This window comes from Oncorhynchus mykiss, chromosome 15 (genome assembly GCF_057628025.1).
Source record: "Oncorhynchus mykiss isolate SJ-2025 chromosome 15, ASM5762802v1, whole genome shotgun sequence".
Classification (NCBI taxonomy): domain Eukaryota; kingdom Metazoa; phylum Chordata; class Actinopteri; order Salmoniformes; family Salmonidae; genus Oncorhynchus; species Oncorhynchus mykiss.
Window position 1 is genome coordinate 639,539 of NC_143036.1, and position 18,003 is coordinate 657,541.

The 18,003-nt window shown below is 40.6% G+C and overlaps 1 protein-coding gene and 1 long non-coding RNA gene across 2 annotated transcripts in view; both read right to left on the reverse strand.

The window, feature by feature from the left end:
* LOC149977361 (uncharacterized) overlaps nt 1-18,003 on the reverse strand; it is a 290,909-nt gene that overhangs the window by 124,330 nt on the left and 148,576 nt on the right. The window lies entirely within an intron of this gene.
* Nucleotides 1-18,003, reverse strand: part of vipr1b (vasoactive intestinal peptide receptor 1b) — a 196,626-nt gene that overhangs the window by 18,947 nt on the left and 159,676 nt on the right. Inside the window, 3 exon segments of the mRNA NM_001124642.1 lie at nt 5,194-5,266; nt 15,875-15,935; nt 16,198-16,351. Of these exon segments, the coding sequence (NP_001118114.2) occupies nt 5,194-5,266; nt 15,875-15,935; nt 16,198-16,351 (288 nt within the window).

The following is an 18,003-nucleotide window of genomic DNA, read 5'->3' on the forward strand; positions in this document are numbered from 1 at the left end:
TACTAAACTCTACTCCTGTGTTCTGTACTGTACTGTTCTAAACTCTACTGGTATGGTCTGTACTGCACTCTACTAAACTCTACTGGTGTGGACTGTACTGAACTCCAATAAACTCTACTGAACTCAAAAAAACTCTACTAAACTCTACTGGTGTGGACTGTACTGAACTCTACTAAACTCTACTGGTGTGTTCTGTACTGTACTCTACTAAACTCTACTCAGTTGTTCTGTTTTGTACTCTACTAAACTCTACTGGTATATTATATTTTGTACTCTACATAACTGTACTCGGTTGTTCTGTTTTGTGGTCAATTAAACTCTACTCGGATGTTCTGTACTGAACTCTACTAAACTCTACTGATGTGTCTGTACTGTACTCTACTAAACACTGCAAAACTCTACTGGTGTGTTGTGTTCTATACTCTGCTTAACCATACTGGTGCTTTCTGAACTCTACTTAACTCTGTACTGTACTGTTCTCCACTAAACACTGCAAAACTCTACTGGTGTGTTGTGTTCTATACTCTGCTTAACCATACTGGTGCTTTCTGAACTCTACTTAACTCTACTAGTGTGTTCTGTACTCTACTTTACTAAACTCTAATAAACACTACTAAACTTTAATGCTGAGTTCTGTACTGTATTGTTCTCTACTAAACACTACAAAACTCTACTGGTGTGTTGTGTACTCTACTCTACTTAACCATACTGGTGCTTTCTGTACTCTACTAAACTTTACTAGAGTGTTCTGTACTCTACTTTTCTAAACTCTAATAAAAACGACTAAACTAAACTGGTGAGTTCTGTACAGTACTGTACTCTACTTTACTAAACTCTACTGGTGTGGTCTGTACTGTACTCTACAAACTCTACTGGTGTGGTCTGTACTGTACTCTACAAAACTATACTGGTGTGGTCTGTACTGTGCTCAACTAAACTCTACTGGTGTGATCTGTTCTGTACTCTACAAAACTCTACTGGTGTGGTCTGTACTGTACTCAACAAAAGTCTACTCGGGTGTTCAGTACTGTACTCTACTAAACTCTACTCGGATGTTCTGTTTTGTATTCAACTAAAATATACTCAGGTGGTCTGTCCTGAACTCTACTAAACTCTACTGGTGTGATCTGTACTGTACTGTACTAAACTCTACTCCTGTGTTCTGTACTGTACTGTTCTAAACTCTACTGGTATGGTCTGTACTGCACTCTACTAAACTCTACTGGTGTGGACTGTACTGAACTCCAATAAACTCTACTGAACTCAAAAAAACTCTACTAAACTCTACTGGTGTGGACTGTACTGAACTCTACTAAACTCTACTGGTGTGTTCTGTACTGTACTCTACTAAACTCTACTCGGTTGTTCTGTTTTGTACTCTACTAAACTCTACTGGTATATTATATTTTGTACTCTACTAAACTGTACTCGGTTGTTCTGTTTTGTGGTCAATTAAACTCTACTCGGATGTTCTGTACTGAACTCTACTAAACTCTACTGATGTGTCTGTACTGTACTCTACTAAACTCTACTGTTGAGCTCTGTACTGTAACCTTCAAATCTCAACTGTGAGTTCTGTACTGTACTGTTCTCCACTAAACACTGCAAAACTCTACTGGTGTGTTGTGTTCTATACTCTGCTTAACCATACTGGTGCTTTCTGAACTCTACTTAACTCTACTAGTGTGTTCTGTACTCTACTTTACTAAACTCTAATAAACACTACTAAACTTTAATGCTGAGTTCTGTACTGTATTGTTCTCTACTAAACACTACAAAACTCTACTGGTGTGTTGTGTACTCTACTCTACTTAACCATACTGGTGCTTTCTGTACTCTACTAAACTTTACTAGAGTGTTCTGTACTCTACTTTTCTAAACTCTAATAAAAACGACTAAACTAAACTGGTGAGTTCTGTACAGTACTGTACTCTACTTTACTAAACTCTACTGGTGTGGTCTGTACTGTACTCTACAAACTCTACTGGTGTGGTCTGTACTGTACTCTACAAAACTATACTGGTGTGGTCTGTACTGTGCTCAACTAAACTCTACTGGTGTGATCTGTTCTGTACTCTACAAAACTCTACTGGTGTGGTCTGTACTGTACTCAACAAAAGTCTACTCGGGTGTTCAGTACTGTACTCTACTAAACTCTACTCGGATGTTCTGTTTTGTATTCAACTAAAATATACTCAGGTGGTCTGTCCTGAACTCTACTAAACTCTACTGGTGTGATCTGTACTGTACTGTACTAAACTCTACTCCTGTGTTCTGTACTGTACTGTTCTAAACTCTACTGGTATGGTCTGTACTGCACTCTACTAAACTCTACTGGTGTGGACTGTACTGAACTCCAATAAACTCTACTGAACTCAAAAAAACTCTACTAAACTCTACTGGTGTGGACTGTACTGAACTCTACTAAACTCTACTGGTGTGTTCTGTACTGTACTCTACTAAACTCTACTCGGTTGTTCTGTTTTGTACTCTACTAAACTCTACTGGTATATTATATTTTGTACTCTACTAAACTGTACTCGGTTGTTCTGTTTTGTGGTCAATTAAACTCTACTCGGATGTTCTGTACTGAACTCTACTAAACTCTACTGATGTGTCTGTACTGTACTCTACTAAACTCTACTGTTGAGCTCTGTACTGTAACCTTCAAATCTCAACTGTGAGTTCTGTACTGTACTGTTCTCCACTAAACACTGCAAAACTCTACTGGTGTGTTGTGTTCTATACTCTGCTTAACCATACTGGTGCTTTCTGAACTCTACTTAACTCTACTAGTGTGTTCTGTACTCTACTTTACTAAACTCTAATAAACACTACTAAACTTTAATGCTGAGTTCTGTACTGTATTGTTCTCTACTAAACACTACAAAACTCTACTGGTGTGTTGTGTACTCTACTCTACTTAACCATACTGGTGCTTTCTGTACTCTACTAAACTTTACTAGAGTGTTCTGTACTCTACTTTTCTAAACTCTAATAAAAACGACTAAACTAAACTGGTGAGTTCTGTACAGTACTGTACTCTACTTTACTAAACTCTACTGGTGTGGTCTGTACTGTACTCTACAAACTCTACTGGTGTGGTCTGTACTGTACTCTACAAAACTATACTGGTGTGGTCTGTACTGTGCTCAACTAAACTCTACTGGTGTGATCTGTTCTGTACTCTACAAAACTCTACTGGTGTGGTCTGTACTGTACTCAACAAAAGTCTACTCGGGTGTTCAGTACTGTACTCTACTAAACTCTACTCGGATGTTCTGTTTTGTATTCAACTAAAATATACTCAGGTGGTCTGTCCTGAACTCTACTAAACTCTACTGGTGTGATCTGTACTGTACTGTACTAAACTCTACTCCTGTGTTCTGTACTGTACTGTTCTAAACTCTACTGGTATGGTCTGTACTGCACTCTACTAAACTCTACTGGTGTGGACTGTACTGAACTCCAATAAACTCTACTGAACTCAAAAAAACTCTACTAAACTCTACTGGTGTGGACTGTACTGAACTCTACTAAACTCTACTGGTGTGTTCTGTACTGTACTCTACTAAACTCTACTCGGTTGTTCTGTTTTGTACTCTACTAAACTCTACTGGTATATTATATTTTGTACTCTACTAAACTCTACTGGTGTGGACTGTACTGAACTCTACTAAACTCTACTGGTGTGTTCTGTACTGTACTCTACTAAACTCTACTCGGTTGTTCTGTTTTGTACTCTACTAAACTCTACTGGTATATTATATTTTGTACTCTACTAAACTCTACTGGTGTGGACTGTACTGAACTCCAATAAACTCTACTGAACTCAAAAAAACTCTACTAAACTCTACTGGTGTGGACTGTACTGAACTCTACTAAACTCTACTGGTGTGTTCTGTACTGTACTCTACATAACTGTACTCGGTTGTTCTGTTTTGTGGTCAATTAAACTCTACTCGGATGTTCTGTACTGAACTCTACTAAACTCTACTGATGTGTCTGTACTGTACTCTACTAAAGTCTACTGTTGAGCTCTGTACTGTAACCTTCAAATCTCAACTGTGAGTTCTGTACTGTACTGTTCTCCACTAAACACTGCAAAACTCTACTGGTGTGTTGTGTTCTATACTCTGCTTAACCATACTGGTGCTTTCTGAACTCTACTTAACTCTACTAGTGTGTTCTGTACTCTACTTTACTAAACTCTAATAAACACTACTAAACTTTAATGCTGAGTTCTGTACTGTATTGTTCTCTACTAAACACTACAAAACTCTACTGGTGTGTTGTGTACTCTACTCTACTTAACCATACTGGTGCTTTCTGTACTCTACTAAACTTTACTAGAGTGTTCTGTACTCTACTTTTCTAAACTCTAATAAAAACAACTAAACTAAACTGGTGAGTTCTGTACAGTACTGTACTCTACTTTACTAAACTCTACTGGTGTGGTCTGTACTGTACTCTACAAAACTATACTGGTGTGGTCTGTACTGTGCTCAACTAAACTCTACTGGTGTGATCTGTTCTGTACTCTACAAAACTCTACTGGTGTGGTCTGTACTGTACTCTACAAAACTCTACTGGTGTGGTCTGTTCTGTACTCTACAAAACTCTACTGGTGTGGTCTGTACTGTACTCTACAAAACTCTACTGGTGTGGTCTGTTCTGTACTCTACAAAACTCTACTGGTGTGATCTGTTCTGTACTCAACTAAACTCTACTGGTGTGGTCTGTACTGTACTCTAAAAAACTCTACTGGTGTGGTCTGTTCTGTACTCTACAAAACTCTACTGGTGTGGTCTGTACTGTACTCTACAAAACTCTACTGGTGTGGTCTGTACTGTACTCTACAAAACTCTACTGGTGTGGTCTGTACTGTACTCAACTAAACTCCACTGGTGTGATCTGCTGCTAAACTCTGATGGGGTTTTCTGTACTGTACTCTACAAAACTCTACTGGTGTGATCTGCTGCTAAACTCTGATGGGGTTTTCTGTACTGTACTCTACAAAACTCTACTGGTGTGATCTGCTGCTAAACTCTGATGGGGTTTTCTGTACTGTACTTTACTAAACACTCTTCTCTCCACAGTGATAACCATAACACCTACTTCTGAGGGAATCAGAGTGAGAGTTGAATCCCTTCATGCTACTGTTGAAAGTTGAGGAGCGGCTGAACAACTCACCAGGATGGAGGCCAGGATTGGTGTCTTAATGATCCACCAGAACATCTCAGTCTTCTCAATTATGTCCCAGCACCTGGTAACATATAGGTGACATCACATGTAATATTACATATCCCAGCACCTGGTAACATATAGGTGACATCACATGTAATATTACATGTCCCAGCACCTGGTAACATATAGGTGACATCACAAATATTATTACATATCACACAACACCTGGTACCTACACTACTGTTCAAAAGTTTGTGGTCACTTAGAAATGTCTTTGTTTTTGAAATATATATATATTTTTTGTGCATTTAAATGACATCAAATTGATCAGAAATACAGTGAAGACATTGTTAATGTTGTAAATGATTATTGTAGACTATTTTGCAATTCTGTTGTCCTCATTAAAGAAGCAATAAAACTGTCCTTCTTTAGAATTTAGAATTTGATTACAGGCTCAAAATGGCCAGAAACAAAGACCCTTTCTTCTGAAACTTGTCAGTCTATTCTTGTTCTGAGAAATGAAGGCTATTCCATGCGAGAAATTGCCAAGAAACTGAAGATCTCGTACAATGCTGTGTACTACTCTCTTCACAGAATAGCGCAAACTGGCTCTAACCAGAATAGAAAGAGGAGTGGGTGGCCCCGGTGCACAACTGAGCAAGAGGACAAGTACAATAGTGTGTCTAGATTGAGAAACAGATGCCTCACAAGCCCTTAACTGGCAGCTTAATTAAATAGTACCCGCAAAACACCAGTCTCAACGTCTGCAGTGAAGAGGAGACTCCGGAATGCTGGCCTTTTGCCCATCTTAATATTTTACTTTTTATTGGCCAGTCTGCGATATGGCTTTGTCTTTGCAACTCTGCCTAGAAGGTCAGCATTCTGGAGTCGCCTCTTCACTGTTGACGTTGAAACTGGTGTTTTGCTGGTACTATTTAATGAAGCTGCCAGTTCTGACTGGGTGTATTGTATCCATTGATTATTTTAGAATATAACCTAAGTGCCTCATGAGCTAAGTTCAACTGTCTTAAACCATTAGCAATATAAGCCTGTTTTACCCTTAAGTTTGTAAACAAACTATATATCCTCAAAACATGGTTAAAACTGTGATATCATGGATTCTATGTCCTTGAATCCATAGTTCTGTCTATGAATTTCAGAGTGGTTATATTTCTCCAGCCCTCATCCCTCAGCTTTTTACCAAAATAGTGGTGGGGAGTACCATTTGTTATTGTTTCAACTGCTGATTGCTGAAGTCCCCATTGCTTGGAAGGCAGCCACGGTGCATCCTTTATTTAAAGGGGGAGATCAAGCTGTTCCTAACTGTTTTAGGCCTATTTCTATTTTGCCCTGTTTATTAAAAGTGTTGGAAAAACTTGTCAATAATCAACTGACTGGTTTTCTTTATGTCTATAGTACACTCTCTGGCATGCAATCTGGTTTCAGCTCAGGTTATGGATGTGTCACCTTGGTGATTGTGTCTGGCACCTCCTGGTGGAGAGACGTTTTGAACAACCAAGACTCTTCCTACAGCTGGACTCTTCCTAGATCTGGACTCTTCGTAGAGCTGGACTCTTCCTAGAGCTGGCCGCCCGGCCAAACTGAGCAATTGGGGGAGAAGAGCCTTGGTCTGGGAGGTGACCAAGAACCCGATGGTCACTTTGACAGAGCTCTAGAGTTCCTTTGTGTAGGCGGGAGATCCTTCCAGAAGGACGGCTATCTCTGTAACACTCCACCAATCAGGCCGATGTGCCAAGCTTGTAGCGTCATATCCCCGAAGACTTGATGCTGTAATCACTGCCAAAGGTGCTTCAACAAAGAACTGAGTAAAGGGGTCTGAAAACGTATGTAAATGTGATATTTCAGTAGTTTTTTTTTTACTTTCCAAAAATGCAGCCTCTTCTGGCTGTTTAAAGTACCTGGTAAAGTAGACTACTATTTGAATATGTCCCAGCATCAGAGACATGATAACCAGACTTGTTTGTTGTGGTTTGTTGCTAACCTTACTTTGCTACCTGCCAACTTTACGTTTTTTATTTTTTAATGAACGTTTATATTAATATTTTTTCTCTCGCTCAACTTTTTTAATTCAAAGCGTCCGGGGTGAAAATAATTATCTGGACGTGGTTTGTCAGGACCTACACCAGCCGAAGCTAAGTAGTAACATTAACCTCTTTGGGCTAGGGGGCAGTATTTTGACGTCCGGATGAAAAGCGTGCCTAAATTAAACTGCATGTTACTAAGGCCCAGAAGCTAGGATATGTATATAATTGGTCGATTTGGATAGAAAACAATCTAAAGTTTCTAAACCGTTAAAATAATGTCTGTGAGTATAACAGAACTGATATGGCGGGCGAAACCCAGAGGACAAACCACCCCCCCAAAAAATGTCAGCCTACCACTGTTTTCAATGGCTGTCATGAGCTAGAATTTGTATTTTTTCTAACTGGCTCCCATTTTGGCTGTAGTGTTTTCATGCGCGTGGATGAGAGCACATACTTTGTTGTCCGGGAAAGACAAAAACGATTCTCCGTCTTAAATTGTATCATTTATTTACGTATTAGGGTAGCTGAGGTTTGATTATAAACGTTGTTTGACATGTTTGGAGAAGTTTATTGGTAATGTTTGGGATTCATTTTGTGTGCATTTTGATAGAGGGAAACCGGTGGATTATTGAATGAAGAGCGCCAGCTAAACTGAGATTTTGGGGTTATAAAGAAGGACTTTACTTTTGCTGGGACCTTTTGGAGTGCCAACAGAAGAAGATCTTCAAAGGTAAGGCTTTTATTATATAAGTGGGAGAACTTGCACAATTGGTGGCTGACTAAATACTTTTTTGCCCCACTGTATATAATATAATATGGCAGATTAGGATAGAAAACACTCTAAAGTTTCCAAAACTGTCAACATATTGTCTGTGAGTATAACAGAACTGATTTTGCTGGCGAAAACCAGAGGAAAATCCAACCAGGAAGTGCTGTTATTCTGAAACCTCTCTGTTCCATTGCATGCCTATCCTCCATTTAATGGGATATCAACCAGATTCATTTCCCCATGGCTTCCACATGGTGTGAACAGTCTTTAGACATAGTTTCAGGCTTTTATTCTGAAAAGTGAGCGAGAAAGATAACATCACGTCAGTGGATAGCTGACGGTGTCCCCAGATGTCTTCATGTGCGCGACACAGGAACGAGACCTTTTCTTTCTCTCTTGTATTGAAAAGGCTACCGTCCCGTTGAAATATTAACAATTATTTATTTTAAAAACAACCTGAAGATTGATTATAAAAGACGTTTGACATCTTTCTACAAACTTTACGGATACTATTTGGAATTTTCGTCTGCCCGTCTTGATCTGCACGAGCCTGTGGATTACTCAACAAAACGCGCCAACCAAAAGGATATATGTTTTTTTAGCAAAAGTTTTTGGATATAAAAAAAGAGTCTTTATTGAACAAAACAAACATTTATTGTGTAACTGGGAGTCTCGAAGGTGCAAACATACAAAGATCATCAAAGGTAAGCGATTAATTTGATTGCTTCTCTGACTTTCGTGACCAAACTACTTTGCTGCTAGCTGATTTTAATATTTTGTCGACTGAGAGCTGTCCTCAAATAAACACTTGGTTTGCTTTCGCTGTAAAGCTTTTTGGAAATCTGACACGCCAGGTGGATTAACAACAAGCTAAGCTGTGTTTTGGTATATTGCACTTGTGATTTCAATATATGTTACTAAATATTTGTAGTAATTTAATTTGAATTTGGCACTCTGCAATTCAGCGGATGTTGACAAAAATGATCCCGCTAACGGGATCGGTGCGCCAAGAAGTTAACCTTTTTGGGATAGGGGGTAGCATTTTCACTTTTGGATGAATAGTGTGCCCAGAGTGTAACATTAACATCTTTGGGCTAGGGGGCAGTATTTTGACGTCCGGATGAAAAGCGTTCCCAAATTAAACTGCATGTTACTAAGGCCCAGAAGCTAGGATATGTATATAATTGGTCGATTTGGATAGAAAACACTCTAAAGTTTCTAAACCGTTAAAATAATGTCTGTGAGTATAACAGAACTGATATGGCAGTCGAAAACCTGAGAAAAATCCAACCAGGAAGTGGGACATCTGAGGTTTGTAGTTTTTCAAGCTTGGCCTACCGAACACACATTGAGATATGGATGAGGTTGCACTTCCTTCGGCTTCCACTAGATGTCAACCTTCTTTTGAAACTTGATTAAAGATTCTACTATAAAGGAGGGGCTCATGAGACCTCTTTGAGTCAGTGGTCTGGCAGAGTGCCTTGGTCTCATGACGCGCGCTCCCGACAGAGTTACCTCTCATTCCAGTGCTTTTTTGAAGACAAAGGAATTCTCTGGTTGGAACATTATTGATGTGTTATGTTAAAACCTCTTCATCCTACCCCCTCCTTTTTCGAACATTCTGTTAAAAATCGCGCAACATTTCAGCGTCCTGCTACTCATGCCAGGAATATAGTATATGCATATGATTAGTATGTGTGGATAGAAAACACTCTGAAGTTTCTAAAACTGGTTAAATCACGGCTGTGACTATAACAGAGCGTGTGTTTCATCGAAAAGCGCAAGAAAAACTGGTCACTGAAAGCTGAAAAAAGTATCCATGCGCCACTTTCATGTATTGTTTAAAGGACACCAAATTTAATATGGACACGGATGCAATTCCTACAGCTTCCACACGATGTCGCCAAAAACATTTTCATTTATCATTTTCATTGACAAAAATCCTTTGAGACATTACCAATAGATCCGTCATTCCATCCAGCCTACAACAATCGATTTTGGAAGATTGAAAAATGGACATTGTTTTCTTGAGTAGCTGCTATTGAATACAGATCGCCCAGTGATCAATTTGATCGCTTATTAACGTTTACAAATACCTAAAGTTGGGTTACAAAAGTAGGTTGAAGTGTTTTGTCAAAGAATATAGGCAACTTATATAATTTTTAAAAATGACGTTGCGTGTTGGAAGAGAGCTTTTTTCCTGAACTAGACAGGCTATACAAATGGATATTTTGGGCATACATGGACGGATTTAATCGGGAAAAATACCAATTTGTGATGTTTATGGGACATATAGGAGTGCCAACAAAGAATATCATCAAAGGTAATGAATGTTTTATATTTTATTTCTGTGTTTTGGGTAGCGCCGGCTACGCTAATTATTTTGTTTACGTCCCCTTCAGGTATATTGGGGTGTTGCATGCTATCAGATAATAGCTTCTCATGCTTTTGCCGAAAAGCATTTTAAAAATGTGACTTGTTGGCTAGATTCACAACGAGTGTAGCTTTAATTCAATACCCTGCATGTGTATTTTAATGAACGTTTGAGTTTTAACGAGTACATTTAGCATTTAGCGTAGCGCATTTGCATTTCCAGGTGCCTACTTGAGACGTCTGCGTCTCAAGTAGGATCAAGAGGTTAAATGATGGAACTTTATGGAACAAATCAGTCATTTATTGTCGAACTGGGATTCCTGGGAGTGCCTTCTGATGAAGATCATCAAAGGTAAGTGAATATTTATGGTGTTGTTTCTAACTTTGTTGATTCCAAAATGGCAGATATTCCTTTGGCTGTTTTGGGTTCTGAGCGCTGTTCTCAGATTATGCTTTTTCCGTAATTTTTTTTTGACACAGCGGTTGCATTAACAAGATATTTATCTTTCATTTGCTGTTTTGGACTTGTTAATGTGTGAAAGTATTTTAGAATTTTAGAATTTCGCGTGCTGCCCTTTCAGCGGAATGTTGTTGAGGGGTTCCGCCTGCGCTAGAAAGGTTAATGTTTTTCATCATAATCCGGGACTATCGGACCACCATTTTATTACGTTTGCAATCACAAAAAATAATCTGCTCAGACCCCAACCAAGGATCATCAAAAGTCGTGCCATAAATTCTCGGACAACCCAAAGATTCCTAGATGCCCTTCCAGACTCACTCATCCTACCCAAGGACGTCATAGTACAAAAATCAGTTACCCACCAAACTGAGGAACTCAATTTAACCTTGCGCAATACCCTAGATGCTGTCGCAACCCAAAAAACTAAAAAACATTTGTCATAAGAAACTAGCTCCCTGGTATACAGAAAATACCCGAGCTCTGAAGCAAGCTTCCAGAAAATTGGAACGGAAATGGTGCTACACCAAATTGGAAGTCTTCCGACTAGCTTGGAAAGACAGTACCGTGCAGTATCGAAGAGCCCTCAGTGCTGCTCGATCATCCTGTTTTTACAACTTAATTGAGGAAAATAAGAATAATCCAAAATGTATTTTTGATACTGTCGCAAAGCTAACTAAAAAGAAGCATTCCCCAAGAGAGGATGGCTTTCACTTCAGCAGTGATAAATTCATGAACTTCTTTGAGGAAAAGATCATGATCATTACAAAGCTCAGTTGTCCTGAGTCTGCACAACTCTGCCAGGACCAAGGATCAAGGGACACTCACGTTTTTTAGTAGTATATTTCTTGACACATTGATGAAAATAAAATAAAAACATTCTAAAATAACCAAACCTTCAAGCTGCATACTGGACCCTATTCCAACTAAACTACTGAAAGAGCTGCTTCCTGTGCTTGGCCCTCCTATGTTGAACATAATAAACGGCTCTCTATCCACCGGATGTGTACCAAACTCACTAAAAGTGGCAGTAATAAAGCCTCTCTTGAAAAAGTCAAAACTTCAACAAGAAAATATAAAAAAACGAATCGGCCTATATCGAATCTCCCATTCCTCTCAAAATGTATTGGAAAAGCTATTGCGCCACAACTCACTGCTTTCCTGAAGACCCCATCATAGCACTGAGGCTGCACTTGTGAAGGTGATAAATGACCTTTCATGTCATCAGACCGAGGCTCTGCATCTGTCCTCGTGCTCCTAGACCTTAGTGCTGCTTTTGATACCATCGATCAGCACATTCTTTTGGAGAGATTGGAAACCCAAATTGGTCTACACAGACAAGTTCTGACCTGGTTTAGATCTTATCTGTCGGAAAGATATCAGTTTGTCTCTGTGGCTTGTCCTCTGACAAATCAACTGTAAATGTCGGTGTTCCTCAAGGCTCCATTTTAGGACCACTATTGTTTTCACTATATATTTTACCTCTTGGTGATGCCCTTCATAAACATAATGTTAACTTTCACTGCAATACGAATGACACACAGCTGTACATTTTGAAGAAACATGGTGAAGCCCCACAATTGCTCTCCCTGGAAGCCTGTGCTTCAGACATAAGGAAGTGGATGGCGGCAAATGTTCTACTTTTGAACTCGGACAAAACAGAGATGCTTGTTCTAGGTCCCAAGAAACAAAGAGACATTCTGTTGAATCTGACAATTAATATTGATGGTTGTACAGTCGTCTCAAATAAAACTGTGAAGGACCTTGGCGTTACTCTGGACCCTGACCTCTCTTTTGACGAACATATGAAGACTGTTTCAAGGACAGCTTTTTTCCGATCTACGTAACATTGCAAAAATCAGAAACTTTCTGTCCAAAAATGATGCAGAAAAATGTATCCATTCTTTTGTCACTTCTAGGTTAGACTACTGCAATGCTCTACTTTCCAGCTACCTGGATAAAGCACTAAATAAACTTCAGTTAGTGCAAAAGATGGCTGCTAGAATCTTGACTAGAACCCAAAAACTTGATCATATTGCTCCAGTGTTAGCCTCTCTACACTGGCTTCCTGTTTAGGCAAGGGCTGATTTCAATGTTTTACTGCTAACCTATAAAGCATTACAAGGGCTTGCTCCTACCTATCTTTCCAATTTGGTCCTGCCGTACATACCTACATGTACGATACAGTCACAAGATGCAGGCCTCCTTACTGTCCCTAGAATTTCTAAGCAAACAGCTGGAGGCAGGGCTTTCTCCTATTAACTTTTTATGGCTGCAGGGGCAGTATTGAGTAGCTTGGATGAAAGGTGCCCATATCAAATGGCCTGCTCCTTAGTCATAGTTGCTAATATTTGCATATTATTATTAGTATTGGATAGAAAACACTCTGAAGTTTCTAAAACTGTTTGAATGATGTCTGTGAGTATAACAGAACTAATTTTGGCAGGCAAAATCCTGAGTTGAAATCAAAACAGGAAGTCAGAAATCTGAGCTTGTATGTATTCAGTCCCCAATGAAATCCCCTTGAGATATGAATGACGTTGCACTGCCTAGGGGTTCCACTAGATGTCAACCATCAATAGAAATTATAATGAGGCTTCTATGTTGTTGTGGGAGTGAATGAGAGCAGAATATATCAGATGTCCATCAAACAGCCATTTTGTGATCGTGCTTTTTCCTCATGGTAGTCACTTGTGTTCCATTGCTCACGTAGACAAGAAGGAATACTCCGGTTGGAACTTTATTGAAGCTATATGTTAAAAACATCCTAATGATTGATTCTGTACTTAGTTTGAAATGTTTCTTCGACCGGTAATATCACTTTTTGAAGTTGTTTTCCGATATAACGCTGACCAGAGTTACCTTTTGGATATGTATACCAAACAAAAGAAGGTATTTGGACATAAATAACGGACATTTTCGAACAAAGCAAACATTTATTGTGGACCTGGGATTCCTGAAGTGCTTTCGGATGTAGATCATCAAAGGTAAGGGAATATTTATCATATAATTTCTTGTTTATGTTGACGCCATTTTGTGGCTGTGGTGTTTTTAAATTGAGCTCCGTCTCAGATTATTGCATGCGTTCCTTTTTCCTTAAAGTTTTTTTGAAATCTGACACAGCGGTTGCATTAAGGAGAGGTATATCTATAATTCCATGTGTATAACTTGTATTATCATCTACATTTATGATGAGTATTTCTGTTGAATGATGTGGCTATGCAAAATCACTTGATGTTTTTGGAACTAGTGAATCTAACGCGCCAATGTGAACTCAGATTTTTTTTATATAAATATGAACTTTATCAAACAAAACATGCATGTATTGTGTAACATGAAGTCCTATGAGTGTCATCTGATGAAGATAATTCAAGGTTAGTGATTCATTTTATCTTTATTTCTGCTTTTTGTGAATGCTATATTTCGCTGGAAAATGGCTGTGCTTATTGTGGTTTGGTGGAGACCTAACATAATCGTTTGTAGTGCTTTCGCTGAAAAGCCTATTTGAAATCGGACACTTTGGTGGGATTAACAATGAGAATAGCTTTAAAATGGTATGAGACACATGTATGTTTTAGGAATTGTAATTATGAGATTTCTGTGGTTTGAATTTGGCGACCTCTATTTTCACTGGTAGTATCTGGATTGCAGCCATAACAGGTTAAACTCCATTTTTATGTAATTGTCTGCCAACCCATGTGAGAGACGCAGACTCGCTCTCAACCTTTAAGTCTTTATTGAAGACTCATCTCCTCAGTAGGTCCTATGATTGAGTTAGTCTGGCGCAGTGTGTGAAGGTGAACGGAAAGGCACTGGAGCAACGAACTTCCCTTGCTGTCTCTGCCTGGCCCGTTCCCCTCTCTCCACTGGGATTCTCTGCCTCTAACCCTATTACGGGGGCTGAGTCACTGGCTTACTGGTGCTCTTCCATGCCGTCCCTAGGTGGGGTGCGTCACTTGAGTGGGTTGAGTCACTGACGTGATCTTCCTGTCTGGGTTGGCGCCCCCCCTTGGGTTGTGCCGTGGCGGAGATCATTGTGGGCGATACTCGGCTTTGTCTCAGGATGTTAAGTTGGTGGTTGAAGATATCCCTCTAGTGGTGTCGGGGCTGTGCTTTGGCAAAGTGGGTGGGGTTATATCCTGCCTGTTCGGGCCCTGACTGGGGGTATCGTTGGGCAGGGCCACAGTGTCTCCTGACCCCTCCTGTCTCAGCCTCCAGTATTTATGCTGCAGTAGTTTATGTGTCGGGGGGGTAGGGTCAGTCTGTTATATCTGGAGTATTTATCCTGTCTTATCTTATCTTATGTACAGTGTGAATTTAAGTATGCTCGCTCTAATTATCTCTCTATTTTTCTCTCTTTCTTTCTCTCTTTCACTCTTTCTCTCTCTCGGAGGACCTGAGCCCTAGGACCATGCCTCAGGACTACCTAGCCTGCTGACTCCTTGCTGTCCCCAGTCCACCTGGCCGTACTGCTGCTCCAGTTTCAACTGTTCTGCCTGCGGCTATGGAACCCTGACCTGTTCACCGGATGTGCTACCTGTCCCAGACCTGCTGTTTTCAACTCTCTAGAGACAGCAGGAGCGGTATTGATACTCTGAATGATCGGCTATGAAAAGCCAACTGACATTTACTCTGAGGTGCTGACTTGTTGCACCCTCGACAACCACTGTGATTAATATAATTTGACCCTGCTGGTCATCTATGAACATTTGAACATATTGGTCAAGTTCTGATATAATCTCCACCCGGCACAGCCAGAAGAAGACTGGCCACTCCTCATAGCCTGGTTCCGCTCTAGGTTTCTTCCTAGGTTCTGGCCTTTCTAGGGAATTTTTTCAAGACACCGTGCTTCTACACCTGCATTGCTTGCTGTTTGGTGTTTTAGGCTGGGTTTCTGTACAGCACTCTGTGACATCAGCTGATGGAAGAAGGGCTATATAAATACATTTGATTGATTACAGCTGCAAGTCCCATGACTCACATGCTGAGGTCTAGCCGGAGAGGACAAGAATTAGACCCCACATGTCGGAGAGCTGTTCTTACCCCACGTCATTATAGTAGGCCTTCGCCACTCCCCAAGCTGTGATGAAGATTGTTGGCCCTCCTGCAGGAGATAAGCACACACCCAATCAATGTCTGGTCAAGCCAAACCCAGAATATAGACAGACAAACTTACCCCAAACAATCAGACAGACACAGACCAATCAGACAGACAGACATACACACTTGCCCAAGCCAATCAGACAGACATGCAGACAGACAAACTCATCACCAGCCAGTCAGACAGACAGACAGCCAGCCAGACAGACAAACTTACACCAGCCAATCAGACAGATAGACAGACAAATACAATTACCCACACTCACCCCAGCCAATCAGAATGTAGTACCAGAAGTACTTTCTCTCAGAAAAGAAGGAAACGGCCAATAGGGCGCGGAGATACAGGCCTTCCACCAGCAGCCAGAAGAAGCTGGCCATTATACAGTACTGGAATAAGACCATCACCGCCTTGCAGCCAACCTGAAAACACAGAGAGATACAGTATCAGCCCACCTGAAAACACAGAGAGATACAGTATCAGCCCACCTGAAAACACAGAGCGATAAATGGAATCAGCCAACCTGAAAACACAGAGAAATACAGTATCAGCCCACATGAAAACACAGAGCAATAAATGGTATCAGCCCACCTGACAACACAGAGAGATACAGTATCAGCCCACCTCAAAACACAGAGAGATACAGTATCAGCCCACCTGTAAACACAGAGCGATAATGGTATAAGCCCACCTGACAACACAGAAAGATACAGTATCAGCCCACCTGAAAACACAGAGCGATAAATGGTATCAGCCCAACTGATAACACAGAGGGATACAGTATCAGCCCACCTGAAAACACAGAGCGATAAATGGAATCAGCCAACCTGAAAACACAGAGAAATACAGTATCAGCCCACATGAAAACACAGAGCGATAAATGGTATCAGCCCACCTGACAACACAGAGAGATACAGTATCAGCCCACCTGAAAACACAGAGAGATAAATGGTATCAGCCCACCTGAAAACACAGAGCGATAAATGGTATCAGCCCACCTGACAACACAGAGAGATACAGTATCAGCCCACCTGAAAACACAGAGAGATAATGGTATCAGCCCACCTGAAAACACAGAGCGATAATGGTATCAGCCCACCTGACAACACAGAGAGATACAGTATCAGCCCACCTGAAAACACAGAGCGATAAATGGTATCAGCCCACCTGAAAACACAGAGCGATTTAAAAGGTATCAGCCCACCTGACAACACGGAGCGATAAATGGTATCAGCCCACCTGATAACACAGAGGGATACAGTATCAGCCCACCTGAAAACACAGAGCGATAAATGGTATCAGCCCACCTGACAACACAGAGAGATACAGTATCAGCCCACCTGAAAACACAGAGCGATAAATGGTATCAGCCCACCTGAAAACACAGAGCGATATAAATGGTATCAGCCCACCGGACAACACGGAGCGATAAATGGTATCAGCCCACCTGAAAACACAGAGCGATAAATGGTATCAGCCCACCTGACAACACAGAGAGATAAATGGTATCAGCCCACCTGACAACACAGAGAGATAAATGGTATCAGCCCACCTGACAACACAGAGAGATATACAGTATCAGCCCACCTGACAACACAGAGAGATATATGGTATCAGCCCACCTGACAACACAGAGAGATAAATGGTATCAGCCAACCTGACAACACAGAGAGATAAATGGTATCAGCCCACCTGACAACACAGAGAGATATACAGTATCAGCCCACCTGACAACACAGAGAGATATATGGTATCAGCCCACCTGACAACACAGAGAGATAAATGATATCAGCCCACCTGAAATCACAGAGAGATATATGGTATCAGCCCACCTGACAACACAGAGAGATAAATGGTATCAGCCCAACCGACAACACAGAGAGATACAGTATCAGCCCACCTGAAATCACAGAGAGATACATGGTATCAGCCCACCTGACAACACAGAGAGATATACAGTACCAGCCCACCTGACAACACAGAGATATAAATGGTATCAGTCCACCTGACAACACAGAGAGATAAATGGTATCAGCCCACCTGACAACACAGAGAGTTAAATGGTATCAGCCCA